Source organism: Benincasa hispida, chromosome 11 (genome assembly GCF_027475165.1).
Source record: "Benincasa hispida cultivar pf3 chromosome 11, pf3_genome.v1.1, whole genome shotgun sequence".
NCBI classification, from domain to species: Eukaryota; Viridiplantae; Streptophyta; class Magnoliopsida; order Cucurbitales; family Cucurbitaceae; genus Benincasa; species Benincasa hispida.
This window is the reverse complement of record NC_143488.1, coordinates 72,167,062-72,188,209: the sequence shown is the minus strand read 5'-3', so window position 1 is coordinate 72,188,209 and position 21,148 is coordinate 72,167,062. Positions and strand designations below refer to the sequence as shown.

Below are 21,148 nucleotides of genomic sequence, written 5' to 3'. Positions count from 1 at the left end.
TGTTATCTTATTTTATTATTAATAATAATATTATTATTATTATTGATAATAAAATGAAATATATATATATATATATATATATATATATATATATATATATATATATATATATATATAGTACAAACATTTAAAGATTAATTCTCATTTATATGTTTCTTCTAAGTACAACAAGTCATTTTTACATGTTTCTATATGAAAATTGAAAACATCGATAATATGAAAAAAAATTCAAATTAATTTGATAATAATATGTATAAAATAATGCAAAGTTTTTAAATACAATTGAATTTGTAACAAACATTTAAATAAATCGGAAGTTAGTTAGGTAAAATCTAATTTGATAATAAAATATAAATTCAAATATAATTCGGGGAGAAATATCAAGAAGGGACTCGTTTATTTACAATTACACTGTATTCATAATTCCATTTTCATTTAAGGTTCAACAATTACACACTATTTATAACTCCATCAACCACAAAACTTACAAAAGAATCTTAACTCGTTGTAGAGACATAGCAAAAACAACAAGATTACAAAAGTTAATACTTATTTATTTGTTAAAAAGACAAATTAATGATATAATAATATAATAAGATGATAATGAATAAAAGGTGATAAAAAAATTTTAAAAAATGATAAAATTTAAATGAAATGTATAGTTTGTTAGATGATAATATGTATAAAATATTGAGTAAAATCTTAATCTGGATAAAAAGTCTTAATCCAGATTTATAATAATAAAAAACGAATAATGTAATGTAAAATCTAAAGATATATTATTAGTTAAAATCAAAATGGTGATAAACAAACTAAAAATTGATTAATTCTAAATATTTTCGAAAAATGGTTAAATCAAATCAAAACATATATGAAACTGTCAATTCAAATTTTAAAATTGGAGAAAAATCTGACACGTTTATCTCTTGAATCTGTTAGATTGAAGTCTCATAACCGACGTTTCCATTTATACTTATACTGTATTTCTATTGAGAATTGATACACGGTATCATACTAGACGATTCCATTTACAATGTATTTCTATTGAGAATTTATACACGGTATAATAATTACACACTACTCGAAAAAATTGTTAATCGACCATGTCAGAGACAATTTGAAGATAAATATATATATATATATATATGTCATGTCCGCAACATGCTTTTGCCAAATTACTATTTCCATTTTTTTGACAAAAATCAAAAGGCACCTCTCGATTTTGCTAATTCCTCCCATTTCTTAATTTGGTATTATTTGAGCTCAAATTTGATAGAAGCAAGTTCATTAAAATCAATTGGGCCTTGAGCCAAATGAGCAACATGCAAAAATATCTCAAGATGATCGAAGCCGGCTGAAAAATGGTCGACGAACTCGGTGAAGACATAAGCTATATCCTAGAGATGTCCATGGGGCGGGCGAAGATGGGGAAGCCCTCCCCATCCCCGTCCCCGCCCCCATATTCCATTTTCCGTCCCCACGAATTTTTCTGTGGGGAACGGGGTGGGGATTTCGCGAGAATTAGGTTCTTTGCGAGGAAAATTTTCTCACCATCATTTTTTTCTAACAATTTTTTTATTTTAATTAAATATATATTTTTAACAATTTCTTAAATATATAAAATTCAACAACATCCCATCTTAAATATTAAGACATCTAAGGAATTAAAGTAATAAAGTCTTAAAACATCCATAATTATCCTAACAAAGTCTACGATATATATATATATATTATAAATTTATAATTTATATACAAAAGTCTGAGCGGAGTCGGGTCGGGGTCAGGGAATATATTTCCCACTCCCTCCTTCATTTCCCGTGTATTCGGGGATTCTCCGTCCCATTTGGGACAGGTCCCTGCGGACCCGATCCATGGATTTTTTTTGGACATCTTAATATGTCGACTGCAATATATTGACGAAAGAAGATGTCAGCAATGTGATGGATGCTGCCGTGTACCGACATGGGAAGCTTGACATCATGTATGGCAATGCCGACGTCATCAACCATATGTTTAGCGGCATATTGGACATTAATCTGACTTGGACAAGGTAATTTGTTTTATCCCAATTTATAGATAAATGAAAATTAAATTGAACCAAAATTGGTTCTATATATAAAACAAAGAACCCGATCGATTCGGTTCGATTTTTTAATTTTGGATTCAACTAAGAATCCGAACAACTAGATCTTTTCTAAACAACATTGTCAAGTTTCATAGATAAACAACAAACCAACCTTTCCAATACTTTATGCTCAGTTTGTCTCGTTTCATTTTATGGTTTTTTTTTTCACTTCTATATTAAACTATCCCATTCACTATTGATCATTATGGGTTAAAATAATGTTTTTTTACTTTTTTATGATTTATAGATTTCAACCCTGTGGGTTATTTGGAAATAATGATTTGAAATTAACTTGATTAAAACTTTGTGTTTTGTCATTGTGTGTTGGCCATTCAAATTTTGTGTGGATGATAATGGAAAGGAGAGAGAAAAAAAAATAAAAGGTTTATTAATATAGCTTATATATATGACCTAACATATTAAAATACGATAGCTTTAATTTAAAAATTACTAGTTTAAATAACACAACAAACGGTAAAATCTAATCTCAAATCATATAAAGTTTTAAAAATTCAAATAACAAACCACATGAAATCACTATTTGGCTTGAAATCGGTCAAGATCATAATCTTTCATATACCTTAACAAATAAGGTGACTTTTTAGTTTCTTAAACCTTTTTTGTAGAGTTAATTTCAATCATGCATTTAGGCTTTGAAAATGTTTCATACTCTTAAAAGCAAATTAAGTTCCAACTATACATTATTGTTGGGAGTGTTCTTTACATGAAAATTGAGATTACATATACTTTCTAATTTTGTTTAGACAATCTCCTGAGATTTTTTTGGGTGTTCAAAAATTAACTTATTAATACAATTTTGAGCATAAATTCTTGCTTCATAATTGAATCATATTAAAGGTGTTAGACATGGACGTGATGGGGGCATTTTGAGGGTAAAGTATGCAACCAAGGTGATGATACCCGAGAAAAATGGGTATATTCTGTTCACAAGCAGTTCAACCACCAACATCGTTGGACTCTCAATGCACCCATATGCAACCTCTAATTGTGCAGTCTTGGGGCTGGATAGGAATTTAGTCGTCGAACCTGAGCATTTGGGGATCAGAGTTAACTGCGATGCCCCCTTCATCGTGGCCAATTAATTTTGGTGTTAATGTATTTGAAAGTAATTTAAGAAAGTTCTAGACATAATGATTTAAATGTATTAGAAATTTTGTGTTTGAAGTATAATTGAAAAGGAAAAAGAAGTTAGAAAGTTTACTAGTATAAGGCAAAAATTAGATGAGAGAAATAAGCAAATTCCATCATTTTCTTCAAGTGAAAAAAATGGCAACAAAGAGACATGGAGATGGAGAAGGGAGGACAATAGAGAGGAGAAAAGAAAGAAGATGAAGAGAAGTGGGAAAGTTTAAAAAATATTATTTTTTCCAAATCATCTTGCCACATTAAGGATCAAATGTACATATTCTTAAAAATCTAGGGACCAAAAAAGTATTTTTTCTTAAAAAAAAACAAATGTTGTCTGAAGTTTTAAATAAAATGTGCATAACTAAATTGATAAAAATATGTTTTCTCAACCAAAATGTTAGAAATTTGAAAATCTCCTCTAGGTATTGTGATAAATTCTATAAATAGACAAATTAGTGAGAAAGAAAAGTTTTAATTTGCTCCTAGGTTATCTAGCAAGTCATGCTTTAATCGTTGAGTCATTTCAAAGATTTGGAACTCTTCACCAAGCCCATTTATGGTGGTTGATTTTGGGGGTTTGTAAGCCTTTAGACTTTTATATCTTAATAATAGTTTTTCTAAAACTATTAAAAAAATGACCGATTTTAACTTTTGATTTGTACAAATAGCAAATCAATATTTTATTTATAAAAATGGTAAAACGAATTAAGAATAAAAAATAAACAAATTTATAAAAGTGTAAACTACCCCAACCATACAAATGAGATTGCAATTGACTTATTAAGAAATATTCGTAATTACACTGTAATTAAATAAGCATCTAAAGATTATTGGTTGGCCATGCTCTAAGCATCAACCGACATCTTCTCCAACCAAAGTTGCCACCATTTTCCTCTCTGAAATCAGCTCCTCCACCAATAGTGATGACACCTCTAACTTGAATTTGTCTTCATCCATTACTTCGTCAGACATGGCTCCCTCTCCATCACCAATACTTCACCATCAGTTTCGACTTCGACTCATTCTCCACCAACTTCATTTATTTCCCTTTCAGAGCCACTAGTGATCACTCAAATTCTATCTTCTTCTATTTCAACTCCTTTGAAATAGGCTCTGTCGTCAACCTCAACTCTTAACAATGGTGTTGTCGTCAATAGAACACTAATTCTTAATTTATCATCACATCCATAATTTCCTCAACCCGGTTGATCTATCTTTACTCTTTGATCTAAATTTTTTAAATTAATTAAAAAATTTGATATTTGATTGTATAAAATTTTAAAAATAATTAAAAAATCAAAATGCAAAAACATAAATAAGTTGAAAAAAGGTTTAAAACAATCAAAACAAATAAATAAAATGATATTTGAAAAAAAAATGGTTTAGTTTTGATATTTGAAAAAAAAAATATCAATATGATTTGATGGTTTAAAACATGAGAAATATTTTAGGAGAAAGTAAAGATGTATGATAAAAAGAATATGCAAAGAAAAAAATTAGTAACACTGTAGTTTGAATGAGGATTTTTTAGTCCTTTAACTATGAAAAATAAAAAATTGAAGCTCTAAAAATTAAAAAATGTTGCCGGTGCTTTTCGGATTTTATTTTTCTTGCACTTTTGGATTATGCTTGTTGGCCACGTTTCACTCATTCATTGGCTGAAAATAATAAAAAATAAATATAATAATAAAACAAGGAAGGCCGGTCAATATGGAATGGGAGAGGATAATCGTCATCGCATAAGCTGAAAAAACAATCATACAAAATTCACTTTGACTGTTTATTCAAAATCCTGATTTGACCGTTTCTTATAAGTGCCACATGTCAAAATTTCAGCTGCCAAACTATTGTGATTCTCTCAAGTACCACGTTTCATTATTTAATTGGTCCGGTTATGAGCTCCAATTTGATTATTCAAATTGACTTGTCTTAAGCTCTAGACATTAAACTCTTCTGCATTAAAAATATTAGTAAATAAGAGTTGTTGGGAAACTGAAGAACACAACGGATATGGAGAAAATATAATATAATAATATATAAATAACTAAAATTATGAAAATTTAGTAGAAATTTGAAGTGGATTTCTTACCAATGTGTGTAATTTTAAGATCCATCAAATGTCACTATTTATAGGTAAAGTGGCAAGTAGGATGTGATCTTACATGAACATCAAGCATGAATAACTACAAGACACGTGAACAATATGAAGATTGACACAATTGGGCATGTATTTATCTTTATAATATTTATAATACTTCTCCTTAGGCACCATATATATATGAAATATGCCTTGTTAAGATCTTACTAGAAAAACGCCAATGGGAAAAAATCCTAGTGAAGGAAAAAGAACATCACTTAAGATCTCTGAGTTGCCACATTCTAATGTTGTGCACCAATTTTTAAAAAGTTGCAGTTGGTTATGCCTTTTAAATAAGTCTACCAGGTTATCATCGAACAAATTTGTTGTACAGTGATGTCGTTATTTTCTTCAAGATCATGAGTGTAGAAAAGCTTCGGTGAAATATGATTTGTTTTATCTCCTTTAATATATCCTTCTTTGATTTGGGCTATGCAAGTTGTGTTGTATTTGTATAATAATGTTGGAAGATTTTTATTAGAAGACAAGTCACATGTTTCACGAATGTGCTGAGTCATTGATTTTAGCCATATACATTCTCGACTAGCCTCGTGAATTGCAATAATTTCAACATGATTTGAGGAAGTGGCCGTTATGGTCTGTTTCACTGATCGCCATGTTATAGAAAACAGATAACTTGTTTGAGATCTAGCTTTGTGTGGTTCAGATAAATATCTAGAATTTGTATAATCAACTAGGTCAAAATTTGATTTATTTGAATAAACCAAACCCATATCGATTGTTCCTTGGAGATAATGGAGTATATGCTTAATTCTGTTCCAAAATCTTTTTGTAGGAGAAGAACTATATCTAGCTAATAAATTTACTGAAAATGCAATATATGGTCTTGTATTATTAACAAGATACATAAGTTCACTAATTGCACTAAGATATGGTATTCAGAACCAAGAAGTTCTTCATTATCGTCTCAAGGTCGAAACATATCTTTCTTTATATCCAATGAACGGACTTCCATTGGAATATTTAATGGATGTGCTCTGCCCATATAAAATATTTTCAAAATTTTCCCTGTATAAGTTGATTAATGAATAAATATTCCATCCATTAAATGCTCAATTTGAAAACTAAGGCAAAATTTTATTTTTTCCGAGATCTTTCATCTCAAATTCTTTCTTAATATATTTTATTGCCTTTGAAAGCTTTTTAGGAGTTCCAATTATATTCAAGTAATTAACATATATAGTTATAATAGCAAAACTTAATTGTGATTTTTATAAAAACACACGAACATATTGGATTATTTTGATATCTTTCTTTCAATAAATATCCACTCAAGCGATTGTACTACATCTATACTAATTGTTTCAATCCTATAGTAATTTTTGTAACTTTATTGAATACAATTCCTGAGAATTTGATGTATGTGTTTCAGATACCTTAAATTCTTCTGGGATTCTTATATAAATATCATTATCAAGAAATCTATATAAATATGTTGTGACTACATCCATAAGATGCATATTCAGATTTTCATACACAGTCAGACCAATTAAATATCTTAGTGTAATTGTATCCACCATTGGAGAATATATCTTCTCATAATCAATACAAAGTCTTTGTGAAAAACCTTGTGCAACAAGTCTTGTTTTGTATCTTGTGACCTCATTATTTTAATTTCTTTTTCTCAAAAATACCCACATGTATCTCACAGGTTTAACACCTTCTAGTATTCGAACTACTACTGGTCCGAAAATCTGTTGTTTTAAAAGTGAGTTTAATTTTGCCTTGATTGCTTCTTTCCACTAAAGCCAATCTTTTCTATATCGACACTCTTCAATAGATTTTTGTTCAGGATCCTCATTTTCAGATATAATATCAAGAGCAACATTATATACAAAAATGTTGTCAATAACTAGATTAGTTCGATTCCATCTTTTTCTTGTCAATCACATAGTTTATTGAAATCTCATTATTATCTTTAGATATTTAACCTTCCTCACTAGTCACGTTAAGGATTTCTTCATGGGTATTTACATTCTCAGCCAAGTCTCTTTTACTATTAATTATTTTTCGTTTTCGATGATTTTTATCTTTGGAACCCACTAGTCTATCACGCTTCTGCTGTGTTCAAGACTCATTAGTGACAACTTGTTGTGTTAGGATATCAATTTTTTATTGAACATTATCGGCTGGTATATGTGACTTGGTTACTTTCTTTGTATCTATAAATGCATCTGGTAATTGATTTGCTATATTTTGCAAATGAATTAACTTTTGAACTTCAAGTTCACATTGATTTGTACAGAGATCTAAATGTGACAATAACGATGCATTTCTTGTTACTTCTTTGTCCAATTTCTTAATTCCTCCCTCTAATATTAGAAATTTTTTCTTATTAAAATAGCAATTAGCAAATCGTGCAGTAAATACATCATCCATCAGGGGTTTAAGATATTTAATAATTGATAGGGAATCATATCCAACATATATTCCTAACCTCATTTGAGGACCCATCTTAGTGCGTTGTGTGGAGCAATTGGAGCATATATCGTACATCCAAAAATTCTCAGATGGGAAATATTTGGCTCATGACCATAAGCTAATTGTAATGACGAGTACTTATGATAAGCTACTAGCCTGATACGTATAAGTGACGCTGTATGCAAAAAAGCATGTCCTCATACAGATGAAGAAAGCTTAGCTCTTATAAGTAATAGTCTTGCAATTAATTGCGAACATTTTATAAATGATTATGCTAAACCATTTTGTGTATAAGCATGAGCTATAGAATGTTCAACACTTATCCCAATTGACATATAATAATGATCAAAAGTTTGGGATTTAAATTCACTAGCATAATCAAGACGAATGATCTTCATTGTATAATCAGTAAATTATACTCTTAACTTAATTATTTGGGCAAATAAAAGATTTCGACTTGATAATAAGCACCGTGTGACCATCTACTAGATGCATATATTAATACCATAAAATATCTAAATGGTCTACTTGGTGGATTAATAGGTCTACATATATCACCATGAATTTGTTTTAAAAATGCAAGTGATTCAGATCCCACTTTACCTGGTGATGATCTAATTATTAATTTGTCATGAGAGCAAGCATCACATGATAATTCATTATATTGAAGAATCTTCTAACTCTTCAATGAGTGTCCACTTGAATTCTCAATAATTCTTCTCATCATTATAGACTCTGGATGACCCAATCTATCATACCAAATAGCAAATATATCTTGATTCATGAACTTCAGATTCATTGTTGCATATATTTTAATTACTCATATACGAGTATAATACAATCCAAAAAATAAAACAGACAACTTTTCCAATATATGCTTTTCATTTGAGACAATTGAGATAATATATAGATATTCCTCATTATTTTTACTAGCAATCTCAATATGATAACCATTGCAACGTATATCTTTAAAACTTAGAAGATTTCTCTTTGATTGACTAGAGAACAATGCATTATCAATTATAATTTTTGTTCCTCTAGGCAAAATAATCATACTACAAAATCTGCATTACTTGACATTTGTAACTTTTAATTACTTAACTTTTTTTAAAAAAAAAACATCAAGTAATGATATTTTTAAGAGAAAACGTCAAGAAATGTGCAAAAAAGGCGGAGATTTCACGGAAATTTCCACACTTTTTTACACTAACTAGAACTTCACGTTTTAAGAATGCCAAGTTTAATAAATTTTACTTGACACTATTTAAATATCAAGTAAAATATTAAATTTTAATTAAAAATATATATTATATTGTTTAGATTCTCCCGTCCTAATTTTTTGCGTGGTCCTTCTCCATTTGTGCAACACAATCGTTCTCACTCATCAAAATTGCGACCCCCAAATCATACTCCTCATTTTTTTTTTGAATCAAGTTATCACATTATACTTGACAGTTGAATATTCGACGTTTTTATAAGCGTCGGGTATACCTTTTACTTGACAATGAAAAACATCACATAATCTAATTTTTGTAGTAGTGAATATTTGCTTTTCTATAATCTTCGATCAAGTTTGTAGAACTTGATATTGTATTTACTTTATTGCTTTTAACATTTTCAATTTTGAAAAGTATTTTTTATTTGTAAGTATTGTGTGTGTAGTTGCACTGTCTGCTAGACATAAATATTCTTTGCTCATTTTTTAATCATCCATCATATGAAAATGATCTATGTTTCTTCATTAAAGAAGAACAACACTTAAAGTATACAAAAGTTACTATAAAAAATGAAGATAGATAAAAAAAATAATAATAAATAAAAAAAATTGAAGTTTCATCAAATGTGTCAATCTTATCTTTAGGAGATTTAAAGAAGTCTGCCATATCCAAAATTATCATATGGGATGGGTCAAAAATATCATTATCTTGATATGCAAAATTTGCTTCTACATTTTTTTCTTTTTCCTTTAAGGATGCTTGATAGAGGTCAACTAAGTTTGACGTATGAATGGTACGTGACCAATGCCCAGTCATTCTACATCGGAAACATTTATTTCACTATTTAAACTCTTATCTTGTGGAGCTTTTCCTTTGTGATCATCATTTTTTTGTGTGATTCTTTTGAAATTTGAATGATTAGAACGACCACCATAGAAATAATAATTATTTCTTCCTCAACCGACCTTGACCACAACCACGACCTCAACCATGATTATTAACATTCACAACATTCACTTCAGGAAATGGTGTTATTCCAGTTGGTCGAGATTTATGATTCTTCATCAAGAACTTGCTATTTTGTTTGGCCATGAGAATACATGAAATTAGTTCAAAATGTTGTTTAAAACATTTCTCTCGATATTGCTTTTGCAGGAGCATATTCGAGACATGAAATGTAGAAAATGTCTTCTCTAACATACCAACATCAATAATCTTCTTTTTGCATAACAATAATTTTGAACTGATTTTAAATAATGTGAAATTGTAATCACTTATTGATGTAAAATCTTGTAGTCTTAAATGCATCTACTCATAACAAGCTTTAAGAATAATAACTATCTTTTTATGACCATACTTTTCTTTCAATTTTTTCCACAAGATACGAGGATCTTTTATTGTATGATACTCAATTTTAATCTCTCGTGGAGATGATGACGAAAGAAAATCATAACTTTTGTTTTGTCATGACCGAATGTCAAATTTCCTTCTTTATTTCTTCCAAGTTCATAGCATGCAGGTGAATTTTGGCATCAAGCATCAATGACAAATAATTAATGTCATTAATGTCAAGGGCCGCAAATTCTAATTTTGTAAGGTTTGTCATGACAACACTATCACAAAATATTGTATTTATATTAGAAATTTAATATGTACTAAATATGCAAAATTACATTTTTATTATTAATTATAATAAAGAGGAAAAAAATCGACTTATCTTTAGGACCTACTTTCAACGATGGAAGCAATAGGAGCTTGTGCTGATAATGTGTTGTGAAATTGAAGAGCACAACGGATATGGAGAAAATATAATATAATGATATATAAATATAATAATAAATTAAATAAATAAATTAATATAATATAATATAATAATAAAATAAAATAACTAAAATTATGAAAATTTAGTGAAAATTTGAAATGGATTTCTCACCAATGTGTGTGATTTTAAGATCTACTAAATGTCACTATTCATAGACAAAGTGACAAGTAAGATATAGTCTTACATGAACATCAAACATGAATAATTTACAAGATACATGAACAATATGAAATTTGACACATGGTTTTTAGGATACTAAACAATGATCATCTATTTATTTTTATAATATTTATAATAAGAGCAGGTTGCTTTTTCAAAAGAAAAAAAAAACAGACTTTGTTATCATTTAAATATTAATTAATTGAAATTAAAGGCAAAACAACCAATCTATAACTTAAGTTACTCAATATATCATATTATCCTGGAATAACAATGTAAAGGAAAAATAAAAAATTTCTTAAGTTATTTAAACTTACTCAATCAAACCACATAACCATCAAATAAAAATAAACGAAAAATCAAAAGTTTTGTCACTTTAGTTCATTTTAGATAGTATATACATTAACTTGAAATTAATAAATTATAACTTAAATTAGTCAGTATTCTTATATAGTCATCAAATAAAAAAAAAAAATACAAAAGGAAAGATAAAAAATTCTTCACTTAAACCCTTCTTCGAGAATCAATGGGAAAAATATTGTTGTTCACAAAAAAAAAGACCAAATTAGTACTTGAAAATATTTATGTAAAAGTTAAAACATTTCCCTTTTTTTTTTTTTTTTTTTTTTTTTTTTTTTGGTCTTTTATGGAATTAGACCTTTAGAGAGACGCATTTAGGGGTTTATATTAGGATTTTCGAAAAGGTAACATGGACTTGGACAGTTGAATATTACATAAAAAGAGTCTAATATCATTTAATCTTATATGTCTGGCATAATCGGTGCGCTGCCCTAAAATTTTGCGGCAGACCTCGGTTCGAACCCACAAGGGTACAAGATGGCCAAATTTTTTTCATATCATCAAAAAAATTGAAATTGAAATTATTATTACTATTATAAATTTAATTTTAAAAAATATTTTTGTACAATATACTTTCAAATAGAAAATAATGTCATTAAAAAAAGTTATAACTACAACTTTATTTCTTATTATAACATAATTTTAATCAATAATATAAAAAATTCTATGGTTTAATTATAAAAAAATTGTTTACAATTTTTGTCATTTTTTTAAACCATTTTGATTTCTATATTATAGTTTCTATTTTATTTTAGTCTATGACCTTTCGATTGTCCAAACTTGATCATATATTTTCAAAATTGATAAAGAAAGATTAATCTACAATAATAAAAAACAACAAAAAATAGTGATGACCAAATCTAATATTTATATTTGTTGGAGACTAAGTTTGGACATTCAAATTTTTCTTTAAAAAAAGTTTGGACATTAAAAATATATATAGAGTAAAATGAAATGAAACCAAAGTGAAAGATCTAAATTTATATCTTTTATTCAATATTATTTTGTTAGAGAACCTTTTATTTAATATTAGAATTGTATTAGTCCATCAAGTCATTTTACGATTTTTAATTAATTATAAAAAAGAAGAGGTGATTTTAGCATTGTTAGAAAAGAAAGGAAACAAATATAAACTACGAAATAAAAATAATAAAATGGTTTATAAAATAAAAATCGAAGCTATAACTACAGGTGAATTATTTACAAATAAAGTATTATTTTTTTTTTTAGAAAAAGTGTATAAATCAATGATATTATTTAAATTTAAATTTTTTAAAAATATGGTAAGAAAAACTGCAAATATGATATAATAAAAAAAATTTGTTGGAGACAAATATGATATTATAATTGATTAAAACTGAGATTATTTTTATCCCTTTATCAAATAATATTCCAGTGCAAAACAAAATAACCATATAGCCACTGTGCTAAGCATATATCATTTATAGAGATGGGGACTTCTTCCTTATAAAATATTACATTGCCGTCCAAGTCCGTTTTATCCCGTTCATTTGGTCCCTCTGAATATCTCTCTCTATAAGAGCCGAATTCCATAAGAGATAAAAAAAAAAGGCCATGTTTTACTTAAATATTTTTTATAAATACTTATGTTCTAATTTGTTTTTTAAACAACAATATTCTTCCATTAGTCCCCTTTTTTCGATAGTCTATATATCTATAGGATAGTTACGATGGTACGGCAGCCCCAACCATCCAATTCATATGTGCCTAGAAAAAAAAAATTATAATAACTATATCAATTTAAGCCATTGAATTTATTAAAGTTTAAATTGATATATATCAATTTAAACTTTAAATTAATAATTATATCAATTAAACTTTAAATTAATAATCACGGTAAACCGAGAATACATTTGAATAAAAGTAATATCGCTTTTTTTTTTTTTTCAACAAAGGGTAGAAACTAAACTAGGTGAGTGACTGCTTTAGCAACAGAAAATTAAATGCCCCACCAAAATTTGGCACATCTGAAATAAATAAAAAGGAAATTATAATAAATACTAAAAAAAAAAAAACCCTAAAATAATAATGTGGTTTGACCAAGCATTCTTATTCTCTCCCATAAATATGTCAACACAGCCAGAATCATCAAAATAAAATCCTCTCCCTTCTACCACTTCCTTCATTTCTGCATTTCTTGTTGAAGAATAATGACTCTTAATTGCTCTTCAACTACTCTTAGAAAGTAAGTTTCTATGCCCAAAAACCATTTAAAATATTTTCTTTTAAGCCTAACTATTCCGATAATTTTCAAAATAAACAAGAGAATAAATGGAGAAAACCTTTTGAAAAAACCCATTCGATTAACAAGTGTAATTTCGATGTTTTCAGACTGGAAGGGAAGGTGGCGATCATCACCGGCGGTGCAAGCGGGATCGGAGCTAGTGCAGTACGAATTTTCCATGAAAATGGAGCGAAAGTCATAATCGCCGATATCCAAGACGAAGTCGGCCAAAAAATCGCCGATGAACTCGGCAAAGACGTAAGCTATATCCACTGTGATGTGTCGAAGGAAGATGACGTCAGCAATGTGGTGGACGCTGCCGTGTATCGGCATGGCAAGCTCGACATCATGTACAGCAACGCCGGCGTCATCGACCGTTCCTTTAGCGGGATATTGGACGTTACAAAATCTGACTTGGACAAGGTAATATATACATTAAACAAGGCTGATGATGCGGTTCGGTTTTCTCTGTTTTTAAAAACCAAACCGAACCAACTTTTTATATGAGAAAAGAACTAAATACAGACCAACGGTTTGACTTTTGAACAGTTTTGGTTTTCGGCCCCGTGGATTATTTACTTTTAGGCTAAATATCAATTTATCCCTCTGAATTCAAATCCATACAATGATTAGTTTGTGATTTAAGATACAATGATTAATTTAAGATTTAAATTGATACTTAGTTTAAGGTTTGAATTAATATAATTATTAATTTAAAATTTAAATTAATAAAATCCGAAAATTGATTTCTCTAGACATGTTCAATACCTAGTTGCACCTTGTGTAAACTATTGCTTAACCAAAAAAGCAATACACAAACTCAAAACATCATTCACTATATAATATAGGATATGGGTTCAACCTAATGTTTTCTTTGGAAATTAAAATTTGAAATTATTTTAATTAAAATTTTGTGTTTTTTAGTGCATGTTAGGCCCAATAAAATTTTGTGGGGATGATAATGGAAAGAAAAGAAAATAAAAGGTTTATTATTATAGCTTATGAGATAACATATTTTTGCTTCAATTTCATTCCAAATTCTAGGAAATGATTCTTATTTCAAATAAAAAATAATAAAATTTTATCTAAAATCACATAGATTTTCAAATTTTCAAATAGCAAACAACATAAAATTGGCTAAGATTTGATAACAAACAACTAAATTTATCCTTTTATATACCCTTAACAAACAAGACAAGATGATTGCCTTTTAATTTTTGTCCAACTTTCAAAAGGTTATATTATTTTAGTTTCTTCAATTCTTTTTTGTAGTTGGTTCCAATCATTTCCTAGACCCTGAAATTTCTATTTTCTTTAAAATATATGTGTACAATTCTTTTAGCCTTTTTATAATGGACAATACCTAGGTGCAGTAGATCATACTCCTCATTTCTCTATACATTAAAATAATAATAATAATAATAATAACTTTTAATAATTTAATTTAATTGTTATGTGACAATTTTTTATTGAAGAGTGTGATTGCACCCAAGTTTTTTCAAAAGACAAAAGAAATATATTGTTTTGGAATAATTTCAAATTTCTCGAGTTTTTGGAACTTCTTCTCATTGAAGGAACGTTTGAAATAAATTTAAATAGGGTATTCTTTATAATTCAACATATTCTGTATAATTTAATCTTAAAAATAATATACTTCCCTACTAAAATTTTTATAAGTAACATTTAGCATTTAGATTTTTAGTTTTGGCCAGCCTAAAGTTCAAGTTGAAGATGGTGTATTGTTATTGTTTTATATTTAAGAAACTTAAGAAAAAATATCTCATTAATTAATATAAGTTGATTGAATGATATTGAAGGTATTGGACGTGAACGTGATGGGAGCATTTTGGGGAGCAAAGCATGCAGCCAGGGTAATGATACCAGAGAAAAATGGGTGTATTTTGTTCACCAGCAGCTCAACCACCAACATTGCTGGCCTCTCATCGCACCCATACGCAGTCTCCAAATGCGCAGTCTTAGGACTAGTTAGGAACCTAGCCGCCGAGCTCGGTCAACACGGTATTAGAGTCAACTGTGTTGCCCCCTTTATCGTGGCCACTGGGATTGCAGGCCCCAGAAACCTGATGCAGGCGGAGGCGCTCGAGACCTTGGTCACCAGTTGGGCCAATCTCAAAGGTCGTGTCCTTAAGGCTAATGACATAGCTAAGGCTGCGCTATACTTGGCTAGCGACGATGCAAACTATGTCAGCGGCCTCAATCTTGTGGTCGATGGAGGCTACAGTGTTGTCAATCCTTCAATGCTTAAAACTCTTAAGTTCATGGACTGAAAATCTTTAGGTTAATCAGAGTTGCTTCTCTACTACGAATTGAAATACTATAAAACATCTTTGTGTTTTTTCGTCTTTATACTTGGGTGTCTACAAATTTTTGTGCTTTATTTAGTATAGAATTTGAAGAAAATAACTCGTCATAGAGAAAAATATAACAAATTAGTTAGAGGAATAATACAACATGTAGTAAAGTATGTGCTCATGACATAGGAGTCAGAGGTTCACAAGTACTCTATCATATATATTGTTGAACTAAAATAACATTTTAAATAAATAAAAAAAAGAAAACTAGAGATACTTTTTTATTTGAATGAAATAAAAGTCGTGGAGAAATTTTATTAATAGAAAAATTAGGGAAAGAATAGTTTTAGAGAGGAAATAGAAAAAAAAAAAAATTGAAAAACATATTTCTGTCTTTAAAAACTAATTTTTCATAACTCATTTATAATTTTTAAATTGTAGGTTTTTGTTTTAAAGAAATAGAATTGATTATACAAACTGAAGATAAAATATGTAATCAATAATTGACACCCTAATCCAAGATTTTAATATTTTGATGTTCAATTCTCCACTTCACAATCTCAAAGTTTTTAGGTTTTCATTTTCTATCCCACAATCTCAAATTTATTTATTTTGAGCATTACATCACAAATAAGACTAATGATTTACCAACCGCAGAGCTTAACCCATAATGTCAAGTTCAATTCTCCATCTCCATCTGCACACTGGTTGATATTTGCATGCACGCTGGTTGCTGGTCTTCATTTGGGCGCTTTCATGTAAATGTCTTGGACTTATCTCTAGCCCTTTATATCGTTTTCCATATATTTATTGAATATTAATAAAGAAAAATGAGAGATGACGAGGGTGCTTGTAGGAATTGAATTTCTTGTGTGGAAGCATGTGATCGCTGTTTATCTGAATTGTGTTATCACTACTATAAAAACAATATTACTTGACACTTGTAATTTAGAAGTACTTGACGTTTTTATGAAAAAAATGTTAAGTTATAAGTAAAAACGTCAAGAATAATATTTTCTTGTCATTTCTAAAACGTCGAGTATAACTAATTTGTCTTACATTTTTTATTCTTAAAAACTAAAAAATCCCTGCGCACGCTTTGTTTCCATTTACAGAAAGAAATTGATGCACCCAAACCCAATCCCAATTTTTCCGTCTACAAAGTTCTTCTCGTGCGATTGTACCCAATGTTAGGGTTGATGTCCTAAATCTCGTGGGTCATGTAATTTGTAATTGTAACATACAAACGATATATTTATTTAACAAAATTTGAGGTATGTTATTTGACAATTAGTAGCATTAACACAAAAAATCAATAAACAAACATCTAAGGTTATCTTTTGTAACTTAAACATGTATGTAGAGACATATAGATGGGGTGTGTTTAAGTGATGACCTGAAGGATCTGTAGTAGATGGATAAGGCCGAGTACCTTATCCTGGTGATACTGCGAATGCGGCCTGCTTTGTAGATGTTACAATTGTTGTAAAGTGTGCTCGAGCCCTTTTTCATGTTGCCCCCAAAAGAAATACGAATCAAAAGATAATTTATGCTACCGAACTACTCCTATCACTACAAAAACAAAGCAATAGTGGTAAGTACAGGATCGAACCACAGGGAGGTACAAAATTAATTCCCTCTTAAAGTAAATTTGACTGTGGAAAAACAGTAAAAACGGGGTTTTGGGTTTTGATTAATGGATAAATTTAATTGCAAGAAATAAAATTGTAATGGATAAATGTAAATGGTAATTGGTTCATCTAGTTCTCAGATCAAGTTAGACATTCAATGTCATTTCAATCATCGTTTTCAGCCAATTGACTATATGATCGAATTATGCATGTACAACTACCCATTCGATTCGATCTAACTAGCTTCTACAAACGTGGACAACTAGTGTGAATCTAACCAAGAATTTGTCCTAATTCTTAATGAAGGTCGGAAAGCCAATACCTTAATTAAACTACATGCTTCTAAATCCTATTGGGTTTGATAGCGGTCATATAGAACTAAAAATACATGTATTAAGATTTGGGATTTAATTATATCGATTAATTGTCAGGAAAGCCATATTCAATTAACCAATTTTATCTTTGAACCTAGCAACTCATGCATCCTAGGAACAGCCATTAAATGCACAATTGACTATTACTACTTATGACCTTAGCAGTATATTAATATGCAGAAATGAACTTAAGCAAGATATTTATGCAAATTGTGACGAACTAAGAATCGATTAACATGCATGATTAAGCGTGAAAAGTCAACCTCAAGATCATGCTTGGAAATATAAACAGATTCAAAGAAAAAACATAATTCAGAGTTGGAATCATCAATTGAAATAATAAAATTCAAGAAATTTACGTCGAACACTCTTGATCCGAGAAATAGATAGAAAATTACCTCATCGATTCATGGACAAACCCATGAGATACAATTCATTCCGCGATTACAATCCAAAATTAAACTAAAAATTAACCTAAAGATACTGAAAACATCAAAGGGGAAGAAGAAAACTCGGCCTTTCCTCGGCCTCCATGAATTTCAGTATCCTCATTGACCTAAAATCAAGGAGAGCAATTTAAAGGATTAAACATAGCGTTGCAACGCTACCCTGCATTTGGGCTGAAGATGGAATGCACACGCGCGGTTGATTAGCATCAAAGGATCCAGAGCATTGTAACGATGCCCTGCACATCAGTGTTATGTCTTCAAGCTCCAGGCGAGCGTTGAGGCTTTGTATATTTTGCGATGTTGTCCGGGGGAATTTTGGTCATTTTTATTCTTTTGAAGCCTGGTTGCTCAAATCAACTCCAATTTGCTTCAAATAAACCCTGTTCAGCTCTAAATGCTCAGTTCTACCTCTTGATCGCTCGGTACCTACAAAATAAGACAATACACACATAAAATCTAATAACAACTCAAATTAAGCTAGGAATAATAGCTCTTTTTTAGAGCTATCAAACACCCCTAACTTAATTCTTACTCGTCTTGAGCAAGGTAGAAGCACACAATCAATCATATATAAAACAATCAAAGATATGCTGGCTCTAGTTGTAAAGTTATCACTCCAGTCTCAACAATCAATTAGAATAAAGTTTGTAACCAAGAATGAAATTCAATTATAATCAATTAATGTAGCACAATTTTAAGAATAATTCTTAATCTATCCACGTATGAGTGAGCTTAGAGTCTTGCTAGTTAAGCTTGCACAGCCTGTAAAAGATTTATAAGATCCTCATCCCGTTTGCCCCTACTCTGGCTCAGTTATCAACTTTGGACATGCCAAACTTGCAAAAAAGAGGGAAACACTAAGATAAGGGTGCCTAACTTACATACATAAATTTTAAAAGGCATTTATTTTACTTCGAGGACTAGCTTTCACACTCAACCGCCAAGAACCTATCCACTCTTTTCTTGCAGGGCTCTTAAAGGATTGCACATTAGGATTTCCATGAGCAGCGGAATGATCGTTCCAAATTCCGATAGTATTTGAACATAAACAATTATAGAACACAAACAGAAACTAAGCAGTCAATACGAAATTACAGCATGCTTAACAAAGATCAAGTGAAAGAATAAACATACCTTTGAAGACTCATCTCCAATCTCTCTTGATCTCGAACACTCATTTAATTAGCAAGATAGCAATCACGAACGCTCGAACACTTCGACCGCAACACAGCACGATCACAGCGACTACCACACGAACACCGCGAACACAATGAACGATCTCCAAAAAACCTCGAACTATGTCGAGTTGAGTACGACACCACCATAATGGCTACCTTGGTATTCTCGGTGTGAGAATCAAAAGTATCGGTTCTGTGTGGACTTGGTTAAAGGAAGACACTGGAGGAAGAACAATCATGTAAATGATTGAGCAAATGGGAGATGACAAAGGTCTATTGTATAGGCAATGTCCAATCGTTTAACAAATGCTATGCAATCGTTTTGTAAAAGGTCCGCGACCGTTTAGCTAATGGCTAGCTGAGTGAACTATCGTGTAGTGTCACTCCACGATCGTTAAGTCTCTCTTCATCTATCGTTTAGTGAATCTAATCCACTTGATAGCGATTCTGTGAGTAATTCCGAGAATGGAAAATCTTAATTCAACAACTACTAAAAATAGGAAAACATTTTTCCTTTTATCTCACGGTTACCATGAAACCACCAATAACCTTCCATTCAATTGATTATTAGAGAAAAAGATAGAATTATCCAATAATTAATATTATTATAAATATATATGATAACTAACTTACCATACTACATTTATAACCTATAGTTTTAATAGTTCATCTCATGAAACATATAAACCATAGTTCTTTTTCTATTTCATGGTACTTAATGTAAATCTCATTTACATTATCCTCCACTTGATGTATCTCATACAATACACTGATCATATCATATATAATCGAATTTCCTCTTGTCAATTTGAATATTTCAAATCAACACCAAGAACTGATTCTCAACTTGAATCCATTGAGCTACCAAGGGGACCGTATGGACCTATAGCTCGAAGCTCCAACGGTACGTGAATAACTAACTAAACTCTTTAGTCATGGGATCCACCATTCGTTAACTGCCAAACACTTCACTAAAGACTGATAGTTGAACTCTTTTTACTACAGATATATTATGTGTCCATATCAACCAATCAACAGTACGATAACCCTTCACAGATCGCTGGTAAGTACAGCTGGACTAATAATCGTTATGCCCCTGTAGTTACATCTAACTCCTTACGTACCACTGATCCCTCTAATGAACATAAGTCATAGTCCTACTATGATTGAGTCCTCTCTTCCAAAGAGAAGTTGTGGTCACTATGTTCAAGCCCCAGAATCAGCTCTTAAGGGAGCAATCTATCTACTTACCCCAACATCGGGGAAGAAGTGAATTTTATCTTGTGTAACTGAGTTCCCAGCTCCCAAATCAGACAAGTTCCCAAAAAGGTAGGCATGTTGAGTTGGCAATCTAGCCACTCTCACCCATACTAATCAAAGGATCGGCCTCAAAGGCAGGAGTTCCCAAAACATTCAGAATTGAGGTCATGTCACCTATGGTAGTTTAGGTGAGATGTAAGTCTCAAGTATCAACGACATTATATACAGAGACTAGTCATCTCGTGGTCCAGTCTTATACAAACATTTTGTATAGGACACCTTCCCTCG

General features: G+C 30.2%; 1 protein-coding gene across 1 annotated transcript; it reads left to right on the top strand.

Moving 5' to 3' along the window:
- The first annotated feature begins 13,522 nt into the window (after positions 1-13,522).
- Positions 13,523-16,023, top strand: LOC120092162 ((21S)-21-acetoxyl-apo-melianone synthase SDR-like). The gene is made up of 3 exons (XM_039050392.2): positions 13,523-13,617; positions 13,764-14,079; positions 15,474-16,023. Exons 1-3 carry the CDS (start codon positions 13,583-13,585, stop codon positions 15,942-15,944), a joined length of 822 nt encoding a protein of 273 aa, XP_038906320.1. The 5' UTR covers positions 13,523-13,582; the 3' UTR covers positions 15,945-16,023.
- Positions 16,024-21,148: the final 5,125 nt, after the last annotated feature.